Consider the following 13,093-nt stretch of genomic DNA (forward strand, 5'->3'; position numbering starts at 1 on the left):
GTCTGGCATTGTCAGCAGCTGCCTCACCTATAGCCAGGTTGGGCCTGCCTTATCAGCAGTGAGAAGAAGACAGTGAAGATCAGCTGGGTGTGGCAGGACTTGCAGAGTGCAGGGCAGTGGTGGTGGCTGGGACTTTGTGCTGTGGCTCTAGTTGGCTGCAAGTGTGGGGCTTAAGAGGGCGCTCCATGTTTCTGGCAGTATTGACGCTGAACTAGAGATCCAGGAGACTGCTGAAGGCCTTGGGCCTCTTTTTTGTGCTTTTTTGTGCACTTTTCCCAGAGTGCTGCTGGGCAAAGTGGCCAAAGGCAGAGATGGAAGGGAGATGATAAGGCTCCCTTATCTTACTGGAGCTCAGGATGGGGAGGGATCAAGACCGGAATTGTTTAGATCTAAGTGGGTTCTTGCTTATTCACCAGTGGGATTCACTTAACAACTTCAGTGAAGACTGCCAGGATTGCTGTTGCTAAGTGATGTGGTCACATGACATTGTACTTTGCAATTGCATCTCTTAATGACAGAAATTCCAGTCCCAGGTAACGGTGGTAAGTCTAGGACCACCTGTATGCTATGAGGTGTGCTGCAGAATCTACTTCTGCATTCAACATTTCTGAAACTTCATGGCATAGAATGCAAAAATAAAATATGGCTCTACAGTTTGATAAATTACTGCTTCCAAATACCAGGGAAGTCTTGGATTTTTAGAAAAAAAACCCTTTTTTCCCCCATCTCATACCATCTGTTCTCATTGGGTAATGCAAAACGTGTGCCATAGAAGTTAAAACAAAAAGCACTTTCTAAAGCCAGTATTGTTCTTAAATAATTGAACCTGTTTTTCTATTTGTCTGATAACTTCATCATTGTTATAATGATTATTGCTTGTTGTAGCAGCAGATAGTTTTCTAGCTTTGATTTTTAACTGGATACCCTGAGCAGATAGAATTATTGTTCATCATAAGCGCATCATGATCATTTTGTTTTTATAATACATTTGAAATCAATAGCAATTCATCTTGCATTTGGAAGTGTAGATTAGTTTCAATAGTGGATATTATTTCAGAGATTTCTTCTGTTGCTCTAAAATCTTGCCTGAATTTTAGAGCCCCAAAGGTTGTGTGGCTCTATTTTATTCCTTTCTTCTTTGACATTTTTTCCTGCTCATCTTTGTCTTTGACTTTTCTTTGACTTTCTTTCTAATTTAGTATTAACAATGCTAAGACAGTCAATCAGCATATAATAGAAACACCATTACCTCATTATTCTTTTATGTTTCCTGTTGGAATTAGAACTGTGTACTGTACTCTTCCCTGGTTTTTCCCCCCCTCTGCTTGGCATGCCTTCAGTTTTCAAGTGCAGGAAGATGCACTGTGTGCATGTGTTTTACTTTTTATTAAGATATATGCAGATTTGCGGTTGATAGTGCATTCGAGGAAATAAACAGTATTTCTAGATCACAAATAGTCCATATTTTAAAATATTCTGATCAATAAATACTTCCTTTAAAATGGAAATATCTGCTTTGAATAATATGTGGTCTTTAGGGTTGAGTAAACCAAATGTCAAATGCAGCTGTAGTTTAAACATATCCATCATATTCTTATAAAACACTGCTAAACTTGAGATTCTTCTCTAAGAATATTAATCATTTTTTATTTTTTAAAAATGTTATCTTTGCCTGAAAAGTCATCTTTAAAGCAATCCTAGTAGCTTGTGATACTGAAATAATTATTTGGACGGAAATTTAATACGATAGGGATTTTCAGCCTCTCTCCTTTGCATTCTCAACTCACTTTAATATCTCACTAAAGAGGTGGTCAAGGAGCTGATCTACTTGATGGCTCCGTGTTCTTAGCAACAAATTTCAGCTCCGCTTTTCACTGAGCCATCTTCAATCTGCCATTTGTTCCTAGAAGTCCTCAAGGGACTGAAAGCAAGTAATTGCAATGGAAATAGATTTCAAATCTTTATTGGGATAATATACTGTATATTTATATATTCTGAATAGAAGGTACAAAAATTTAAAATCTTTCAGAACAGCCTCTTGATTAAGAATATATGTTATATTATATATATATAGATATAGATATAGATATAGATATAGATAGATAGATAGATAGATAGATAGATAGATAGATAGATAGATAGATAGATAGATAGATAGATAGATAGAAGGGCTGCTTATCCTACCTAGACAAAAATGCTTCAGGGTGTTTTATTCATTCTTACACCATATTCTTACAAAATTCTTCATTGTAGAAGTGGTCAAGGCAGTATTTTAAACAATAAATACAAAAAAATGTTACTTTAAAACTTTAAATATTTAACATACATTATTGCTGCTGTGCTGTCATAGTTTTGGAAAGTCTACCAATAAAAATAAATGTGTTAATTTAGCTCCATATATATAACTGTTGGGATCCTCCTCATGGATAATAGTTTTCTAATCTTCGGTATTTTTTTTTCTAATCATTTCCTCTCCCTCAAAAGTGCTTTAACAATCAGAGCTTGGAAGAAAACACATATAAATTTATGTATTTATTTATTTTTATCCCATCTTTATTATTTTTAACAATAACTCAAAGTAGCAACAATAAATTGTGGTTGTAAACTTATTGTTATTTATGAAACTTGTATACCACCCATCTCTCTGAGGCAACTCTGGAGGGGTTCAGTTCTGATACTGAAAAGCAAGTTTTTAAGTTGACTTTGTCATCAAAAGTAATTAACCTAAGCCTTAGTTATAAGCCCCTGGTGCTTTACTGTTTAATTAAATACACACAGATTTGTCAGGCCTGAAATTTGCCTAGGTTTTCATTAGATGTTTAAGATGAAGGCAGGCCAGTCTCATTGAATCTTACTAATAAATATGAGGTTGGTGTAAATGTAGAACTGTCACACTTCCCTCCTTGCAGTCTAGGTTTAAAACAGTTAATCGAAGGAACAAAAAAGAAGGAATTGATAAATAGTATTTATTCAAAGAAAGGTTGAGGCCACAATACAAGTATTCCAACAGATATCTTTCAAATCTTACAGTATACTTCTGTTTAGGCAATTTATCATTGCAAAACTCTTGCCATTTCTTCTATTTTTTTAATGTAAAGGACTGGAGGCTTGCTTTGATATTTTAACAGTATAATTAAGTTTTGGAATATTGATGCATTTATTATGAGTGCATTTATTCCCATTTGTATTGTTCATAGTATCTAAAAATTAAATTATTCTACTTTGTTCTGTTTTTTTAAAAAGGGTTTTGGTCCCTTTTGACTTTGGCTGATGTGTATTTTTTTAATGGAAATTCATTGGCTATAAAATCTATATATTTTCAATTATATTTATTATATTCACAGGATGATTCTGACTCTTTGTGAATGCTTCTTCTGACTCATGTGAATGCTAAGAGTTTTGCAATAGAAGACAAAGGCCTGCTTAAAGGCTTTTATTTTCATTTTAAAACTGTTCAATTTCCCCCCTCTCTGCTAAGTATATATACGGAGCAATTCACATAATTATGTGACCTAGAAATACTGTTAACAAGTATTAACAAGCTTGAAACTGAAAACTGTTGAACTTTCTCCACAACAGTTTCATCCAGTTTTTTCTCTCTCCATTTCTGTCCGACAGGCCTAGATGCCTTTTCTGATTCTAATACTGTCTCCTGCATGACGGGCGTACACCATCTTCAAGCTCTAACTTCTCTCCACTACTGACTGCTGTGTATTTAGCAATCCCTTAAGATCTTTGTCACAGCTATACTTCCTGTAAAAATGGCCATTTCTTCAGTGCTGGTGTCTCTTATATTTGGGACAGGGGATCTTTCTCTTGTATATGTGTCGCTTTGCCAGATATGTAGTCTTCTAGAATGTAGTCTTAATATCCATTTGCTGTGTAACAGATGAGTTAACAAAACTAAGAATGAAAATTCATAAGTAGATGTTTCACTATAATGAAAAATAGTTTAAGCTATTACACAAGAAATTAAAATGGCATGAAGGTTAGTTACTTTGACAAAGTAATTAGTTAGAAAAACTCAAATTGTAAGGCACATGCTTACATTGTATTTAGACTTATAACAGGGTTTAACATCAATATAGATGTCTTGACTTAATGCTTATTCAAAAGTAGCAGTGCTGTTTAGTATTCATGTGAAAATGCAATTACGCTTTTCTCTACTAATCTTGGTGATGGGTGACTTTGTGTATTTGTCTAATAAACTCAGTCCAACTGACGTCTGTCTCTGTCTTCTGCGTAGTACTTTTTGACCTTTTGTGTATGGAAAGATTTATTTTCCAAAAACGGCAAGGTATTAGTAACTTGAAATAAAGCATAAGCAAGTTACTTAGAGAATAAAGTTAACAAATATTTCACCATGTAAACTGGTCTTCTGGAAAATGAAGTAACATGTCACCAAATATATTATTGTAAAATTATGGCCTTGCATCTTAACTTTCTAGAATACTGTTAAAGTGCAAGAACTTAAAATGTTTTGTGCTCTCATATGCTTCTGTTCTTAATATCTGCTTGCTACGTATGAGTCAAATGAGATTGAGCCTCAATAAAATCTTGGTCACTCAGCTGTTACTATAATGCTACTGCTTGGTGGTGGGCTTTTGTTATATTCTTATTACTGCATCATGGCTTGCATAGAATGCAGTAGTAGGTTATATGTCTATGCTACTAATAGAAATGTTGGCTGTTGTGCAAGGAATTGCTTTTACCTATACTGTTTTGATACATGTCCATTTAATTGCAGTGGAAATGAGCAATTAAGTATTCATATAATTAAATCATTTTATCTTATTAAATCTATCTACCAAAACTTGTTTCATTGAAATGTATGAGAATTGTAATTCTTGGATAACTTGTCATCATGGTTAAGTTAAAGTGATGCACTCCTGATAGATAATATGCTGTGTACTTATTTTTACTCTGTTCATCTCAGAGCCATTATCACAGAATCTTAGAATTAAGGGTTCAAAGTGATCTTGGAGATTATCCACTCTATCTGTTAAGAATAACTTTTTGTTAAATTTTGTTTGAAATTGAGATATTTGCTTATAACTTCAGTGATAGCGGAACATAACCAATTGGTGTTTAGTTGTGCTCGCTAAACTCTGACAAAGGATGAATGATTCTGTGGTTTTAAACGTGCTCATTTTTTTCAGGATGGCACTGGATCATTAAAACGCAGTGGTTCCTTTAGCAAACTTCGTGCTTCAATTAGACGCAGCAGTGAGAAGCTGGTTAGAAAACTGAAGGGAGGAAGTTCACGAGAAAGTCCTGGGTAATTATTTATAGATGTGTTGCAACACATGGGAATTGAAATATGCCTAAACCTATCCTGCTGTGTAATAGGTTTATCTGCTGCGCGAATGCACCAGTTTAATTAGGAAGCAGTTCTCACAAAAAATGCAGTACACAGGATGTTGTTGAAAGTTGGTCATAAACAGTTGTAAAAAGTTTGCTCTTAATTTGATTGTAAACAGTATTACGGCTTTGTAAAAATTTTGATATATACATGACTAGTTCAAGAATTGATTGCTCTGTTATCCCACATAGAATGACTAATGCACTTGTCTGGAATTTCAGCAGGTTCTCCTTAATAACAAAATATGAGCCTTGTAATATATTCTGAAAAAATCATTAAGATTTAATTGGTACATGAGAAATTGACGCATGTATATATAATATCTAATCAAACTAGATTATTGAATCTGTACAGATCTATTTAATTGGGTACCTGTTTACATTTAATAAACATGTAAACATGTAACATTTTTTTTTCAATTCTCACATATTAATAAAAGCTGTTTCATCTACTTTGTCTAGAATTCCTGCGAATAAACTATTGTTATATTAAAATGGACTGAAATTCTTTATCCAGTCCTTGTAATGATTAAATTTATACTTGTACCAATATCATCAGTATACACATACATACACACATGCAGATATAGATATATAGTTACAGTTAGAGATAGAGATAGAAAGAGTGTTGTTTCCAGATCTAAGGACATAAACTGTTACAGATTTTATTACATGAAAGCATTATTAATTGTTACAAGAAGTTATGCAATGCCATTTTGAGTAAAAACAATGGAGACAATCCTTGTTGGAAATATAGAAATCAAACTATTTCTACCTATGGTGCTTTGAAAAACAGGTAACAGTAATAAAGGAAATGAAAGTCTTTTAACAAGGAAAGCATCTAGTCAGATGTGATTATTTTTTTTGCTACAGTAAACATGGTTGCTTCTGCTTGTGATTATCTTTTCTATTTCTGTCACTTTCTAGTTTGGAATATTTCAGTATTTAGGTTATTGCTAAGACAATTAAATGTTTTGGGGATACTTTTTCTCTGAACTATTGATTTTCAGTCAATAAATAATAGCAAAATATTTCCAAAGCCACCTACTTCTTTCCTTAAAATATACTTAAACGCACCTTTTGTTTCTTTCAACAATATATTTTTTTCTAAAACCAGCCTTTTCTCTTTGTTTTTGAGTAAAAAACAATTTAAAATTTGTATACATTTTGCAGGTCTTTTATATTGCTTTAAAAGGTATTAGCATATGCTTTCATCAGTTTTAAAAAAAGTTTGGTTTACAAATAAAAAAAAATACTTAATTACTTTCATTGCTTCCCAAAGAGCAACCCACTTTTTTCTGAAAACATACATTCTATAAAATATTGTTAAATAGTGGTATTATTTAAGTGCTCTTATTTTCACTGAAATCTGCTATTTCTATTCATTTGAGATCCTTTTTTCTCATAAATCTGTACAAGTGAAAAACCGATTACCGTATATACTCGAGTATAAGCCGAGTTTTTCAGCACGTTTTTTGTGCTGAAAAACGTCCCCTCGGCTTATACTCGGGTCTATACGGCTTATACTCGAGTTTTTTTTTTTTTTAAGCCCCTCGGCTTATACTCGAGTATATACGGCTTATACTCGAGTTTTTTTTTTTCTTTTTTTCACATTTTACCGGACGGAAGCCCTGCCGGTGCAGTGAGAGGGCGGGGGGGGGGGGGCGCCAGGCTTGTGAGCTGAGGAGGGAGGGTTTCAACCGGTAGGTGCCTCATTTCCCACCCTCGGCTTATACTCGAGTCCCCAGTTTACCCCAGTTTTTGGGGTAAAATTGGGGACCTCGGCTTATACTCGGATCGGCTTATATTCGAGTATATACGGTAGTTTTTGAATAGTATTGGGTATGGGGAGAAGGAAATAAATGAAGATTTGTATATAACTTCTATAAAGTTCTATACTCAGTTTTGAAAGAGAATTACCTATATTTTTAAGAAATAAAAAGGAAGGTTTACTGACTAAATTATCATTAATTTGCCCCTATGAATTGCCTTTATAATATTTCATAGTTTACCTCATTAAAAAAAGTTACTGGAGTTCAAATACAATTTTTAAAAAAATTTCTTACAATTGAATCCTTCTAAATTCGTAATTACTATTGTTATTGCTTGTTTTATTTTTACTCTAATCCAAGCTATAGTATTTTCCCATCTCATTTATTCTAACTTTTCTTCCTTTTTTTGGAATTCCTTCAGAAGAATTACAGTGTTTCCCTCTTTTAAATAAAAAAAACTGGTTTTCCTTTTTCAACTACTGCTTTTATTATTATTTTTTGAGATGATTGTTTGCTTTCAAACCTTCCAATCTTTTCTCATTTAGTAAATTACAGTAGATGAGAGCATTCAACAAAACTTACCTGATCTCAGAAAAGCTAAGGGTAGTCAGAACTAGATAGCATTTGGATGGCAGGGGTAGGTTCTACTTACCTTTACTATCGGTTTGCAATGGGAGCACGCATGCTCCTCTGCGCATGTGCAGATCACCGGTGATGACATCGTGGTGGATGGGTGGAGCCTCCCGCTGGTTTTACTACCAGTTCCATAGAACCGTACTGAACCTGGGGCCACCCACCACTGTTGGATGGGAATTTATTAGGAAATTCCAGGAATGTAAAACATACGAAGAGATCGTTAAAATAAAGAGACAAATAATTTCTATACTGTGCCAAAAACAAGACAAAACAAAACCCCACAACCAAACCGTACCTGTATAATTCCAGATAATTACCAGAAGATGAATTTTGAGGGAGTTTTTGCATTCAGAAAAAAATCTTAGGTAGCTTTATTGTTTGTTATCCAGCGTGAAACTTGGTAGTCTTACATTGTATGTTAATTAACTTTACCTTGCCACAATTATGTTGGCACTGTAGGAGTTTTATTTTATAAAAAATTAAATTCTGATATTCAGATTGTCACTGTAGATAATTATCATATATATTTTCTCTTCTATATTGCTTTCATCCTGCTGCATTTCCTTAAATATGATTATTTATGCTAGGAGTCAAGAAACAATTTAAAACATTTATATAAATGGCCATGAAGATTTTTAGATTCAAAATAGCAGGTCTCAGAGCAATATCACAAACTGCTTTTGACAGCCTGTCTGAAGAGGCTTACACTCTTAGAAAACTGCTGTTTGTGAATCATAAATCCATAGGTTCAAAACATGCATGACACCTTGAATGCTGCTGCAGGTGGGAATTTGCCCAACTAGAAGAATAACAAGATTCTGACCTACTTTTATTTCATACAAACTGTTATATAGTTTAACCTCTAACTAGTATCTCATTTGAAGTGGTATCTGTCCATGATGGTATTTATGCGTGATCGGTAAAACATTGGCCTGTAATGTCAATTTTTAGGGTTGGATTTGTTTGGTTTTTTTATAAAACAATCTACACCACTACCCACATCCAACTTAGAACTTGGGGCCGGTGGTTTAATGAACACGCTTAAGAAAATCAAATTAACATTCAGCAGTAAATAATAGGTTTTTCTTTATTCAATTCTAGCCTCCACTAGGCAGAATGTGTTCAGATCAAATTGACTGGATTTAATTTTTTTATTATGTACAAGAAGCCATAAACAGTGATTTTCCAGTGCAGTGCAAAGAAGTCACAAACTGTATTATCTGTACTCTATAGCCATAAGATGACATTCTAGGCTTATTCCTCCCACCTCCCTAAATTAACTGGTAGGCCTCTTGATGCTAATGTCCTTCTCTTCAGTCTCTGCCCTTACACAATCATGTTTTACACAGCCCTGTCTTTAGTAGGCTATCTAATGCTGATATTAGTTAAAATCCTCAGGATTTATTTTCTGTACGTTATTGATTTATACTTGAAGAAATGGTGCTGCAAGAATAACAGTATTATGACCTGGTTGCAGATTCCAATGCAGAAGGAAATTTTAAAACACGTAAAAACCAGATGTTGTCTTGTCAAAGATTTCCTGTATTTGCAATGGTCATATACTATACTGCTACTTGTATTGCAAAACAATTAAATTTATATCACCGTGGGTATGAAGTCAATTTTTAAAAATTGATTATTTAATGTTTCAGTGTCATCTGTGGATAATTCTCATTTAAAAACTGATAAACTTAGATGTTCATATCTGTGCTGTGTCAAACATTTTAGATTAACAATATGTGTTTAACAGTGTATATAAATAAATAACATGTAAATATTGCATGACGTACTGGTTTATGTTGATAACACCTGTATTTTAATATGCATGCATTGAAGTTCTTGGATATGCAGAAATATATTGTTATTGTTGGCACTAATACAGTGTAAATATTTCTTATTTTGTATACCTTAGTTTATAATAAATTTGCTTGAATTTCCAAGGCTTGTTATATTAATGGTACTACTTACCATTAGGAATGCATAGGTGAGTTGCCGGGGCTGTCTTTTGGCTAATCTGTGCCAAAAGATAACGGTATGCCTGTCTACTGATATACACTTGCTTTACTCACAACACAAATCTATAAAACCAAGTAATTTCAGCCACCACAATCTGACCTTGCCAGTGCAGGGAATAAAATGTTGCAAATTTCTGTTAAACTGTTAAAAAATCCCTTACCTTATAACTTATCAAATGACTACTGTAAACTGACTGGGTAGTATTAGTCAGTTCTTTCATGTTTTTCATCCCCAAACATCCAAGTTTACTGTTTTAGACCTTAAAGGTTCATAAGAATCCTAGTTGGCATATGTCCAGGTTTTGCTTACATTTACTTCATTTAAAGTTAGTGCAAATGTTTGCTGTGCTGAGCACACCAAGAGTATAGAAAAATAGTAATTTGTGTATTATGCTACTTGGTTTTAAATCTTTAAGGATAAATCCTCCAAAATTTTAGAAGCCCCTCAATTATTAAAGCTGTAGTTCAATGTAGGAAAATTGTTCAATAAATCTTGGAATATATCATGAGAATTCTACAAGGTTTTATATGCATTGTTACAGCTAAATATGATAATAACATCCTCTGGGGCTTAAGAGTTGATTACGTTATTTAATACAGTAAGATTTGCTACCAAATCTCTGCAGATTGTGGATATCAGTTGGCTAATGTTATAATATTAGGGCAGAATTTTGACAATGTCTTATATGTATTATATTCTACAATCTGCAATCCAGATCAGAGAAACTATCTCCAGAAAAGAGAATCTCTAAAAACCAATAATTTAAAATATTTAATTTAAAATTAAAGCTATTAAGGGACAAGTCAAGATGGGCTATTGTTTTTCCATTCAGTTACCAAGAATGAATGACATGTTCTTAACTAAAGGATTTTTTTTAAAAAAATGTAGATACCGGTAGTACTATATCTACCTTTAAAATAATAATAATTTAAAATAATATGATGGCTTATACAGTTTGGGTTTTTGAAGGGCTATGGTGGAATTGACCCATTAAGAATAAAATAATATAATTGTTAATAAAATGGTACTTTAAAAAATCTTAAATTTTATGATCTTTTGTGATAAATATAGGAAAATGTGTGTAAATTGTATTTCTAAATGTGTCTAAAATTCTAAATTCTAACATTCTAAAATGTGTCTAAATTGTATTTCTTTCAGTCATAATAGCGTATTAGTGTAGGAGTTATTTTCTTGTTATATATGTTTTGTGTATTCAGAGCTTTCCATTTTCAGCTCTTCTGATTGGTTTATCATTGCATGTTCACTGTCCAGCATGAAGCGTGCCAGTTCAATGAATATTCTTAACGTGGGTGGCAAAACAACTGAAGATCATTTTCAAGTAAGAAGCCCTATAATATTCTTATGCAACTAGACCTTACTGGCAGGGCTTAAAATAGCTATAGGTAAAATTACGAATTTGGGCATATCAGAACCCAAACTCAGACATGGAACTAAGTTTGATAGTGTTTCATTCCTAATTTTCTGTCATAATACTGCAACAGTCTCTTTCAAAGCTTCTAGTATGTAGGCCCAACAATTTTATTTAAAATGGCCATCAACATTTGCAGTTTTACCCTTTTATATACTGTTGACTGCTGCTAATTCATTGCTCTTTCTATTCTCTGAATATTTTAGGACACAAATTCCAGTGTTGTCAATAGAAACAATAAGTGTTTCATACAGATAGCAAATGAGGTGACAGAACCATGCAGTTCAGACTACAATCAGGTGTTGTGTAATTGAACATGTATTCTTGGGTTGTGGATTTGCATTTCTTTCATCTGTCTATGTATGCTTTTTTGTAGTGGAGAGAAAGTCATAAATGTTGTATGAATGAGGCTATCTGGAGACTAAGATAAAGATAATTGGCTATATGTGAAAAAAAAAGTATCTTATACTATCTTTCCCATAATAGGGAAGCAGAGGCTAAAAGAATTGTGAGAGGTAGTATCCTATTTATAAATAATTTCAGGTAGCAGACACTGTATTATCTTTATTGTCTTATGTATGGACAGTGTTATTCTGTAATGGCTTGTAGTATATTAAAGGCATTAGAAATTATTCTAATACCTTTATGGCATTATTCTAATGCCATAAAGTATTATTCTAATATCAGATTCATTGATATTCAAGTCCCCCTTGCAGGAATATTATCCTATTTTACTGTATCATGGTTTTTTCAAAATCATCAAAATCTTTTCCAGAACCATCCTTGTCTTCCATCTTGATTATCAAGAGAAAGTAGACAAACTGTTGTTGACTGCTTTATATTAACATTTTCTGAAGTTTGCAAGGTTACCTTCACTGTCCAGGCATTTTAAGTGGCTATTGGAGTTTAGTGTCACATCGATTAGGATTAAAATATATCTGAACAACATCCAGCATACTGAAGCACTTAAGTGTTAATCTGCAGCAGTGTAAATTGGAGAATTAGTCTAGAAGACAATTAACAGTGGATGGAATTCTATGTGGCTTTTCCTATTTGTCAGCTTTTGCTAATGTCAGAGGCTACTCACAGAGCTTGGTTCTAGAGCTTGGTTCTCTAGAGCAGAGGTATCAAACTCGCTGCCCGCAGGCCAGATGCATCACATGCTGGCCCCGCCCCCGCCTGGTTTAGCAAAGGGGGGGGAAGTCCTGATACGTCACGTGATGACACCATGACAATGCAAGTTTGACACCCCGCTCTAGAGCAACTTTAATTTGTTCCAAGGTGTGATAAATAAAAATAAAGTGTGCCCCTGAGTAATCACAGGAAGATTTACACTGGCAAAAATATTTTCAAACTCCAACCAATACTTTTTATAAAAATTGTTTTTTCAAACTTCAATTTCTACATAGTATTTGCTAATGAAAATCATTGGGTAGGGCTATAATCTTCCATGGGGAAAAATGAGATCTCAAAATATTAACTGTCACATTTTAATAATTTCTGCATGAAGATACTCCTTCACATGTCTAAATATTTGTCCATGTCTGATTTAATAGTCTTGTTTTAATGACCAGTGTTACGTTGCGGCTGTTAACTAACCCTATAATTTCCACTAACATAGTTGACAATGTAACAGGTGTTTCAATACTAATGCGTAATACCAGGAAAGTAAAAACCTATACACGGATAGTTCCAGTTGTCTGAAATAGTCTTGCGTTCATATAAAGCCCAAAATAAAATACCCAAAGTAATTAAGAACTTCAGTTTTAAAAATGGAACTATTTATAAATGCTGCCAACATCTTGTGGAATATAAAGGTTAATAAAAGTAGTTGGAGGGATAAAGTCTTCAGTTAGTGAGACATTTGTCTTAATACAGT

General features: G+C 33.5%; 2 protein-coding genes across 14 annotated transcripts in view; one reads left to right on the forward strand and one right to left on the reverse strand.

Moving 5' to 3' along the window:
- KLC1 (kinesin light chain 1) overlaps nt 1–13,093 on the forward strand; it is a 45,383-nt gene that overhangs the window by 25,460 nt on the left and 6,830 nt on the right. For 4 of the 13 annotated variants that reach the window (XM_058162794.1, XM_058162793.1, XM_058162791.1 and 1 more), the window contains exons 14-16: nt 5,160–5,278; nt 11,058–11,124; nt 11,421–11,513. The exons of 1 other annotated variant lie outside the window; for it this stretch is intronic. In XM_058162794.1, the coding sequence (XP_058018777.1) occupies nt 5,160–5,278; nt 11,058–11,124; nt 11,421–11,513 (279 nt within the window). Of the gene's footprint in view, nt 1–3,618; nt 6,999–11,057; nt 11,125–11,420; nt 11,514–13,093 lie in introns of those variants that run through there. 8 more of the 13 variants (XM_058162798.1, XM_058162797.1, XM_058162796.1 and 5 more) reach the window with 3 other exon arrangements.
- Nucleotides 7,071–13,093, reverse strand: part of XRCC3 (X-ray repair cross complementing 3) — a 31,058-nt gene continuing 25,035 nt past the window's right edge. The window contains exon 9 of the mRNA XM_058162805.1: nt 7,071–7,932. Coding sequence (XP_058018788.1) covers nt 7,889–7,932 — 44 coding nt within the window. The 3' untranslated portion in view covers nt 7,071–7,888. The remainder of the gene's footprint in view (nt 7,933–13,093) is intronic.

Source organism: Ahaetulla prasina, chromosome 1, assembly GCF_028640845.1.
Source record: "Ahaetulla prasina isolate Xishuangbanna chromosome 1, ASM2864084v1, whole genome shotgun sequence".
Lineage (NCBI taxonomy): Eukaryota > Metazoa > Chordata > Lepidosauria > Squamata > Colubridae > Ahaetulla > Ahaetulla prasina.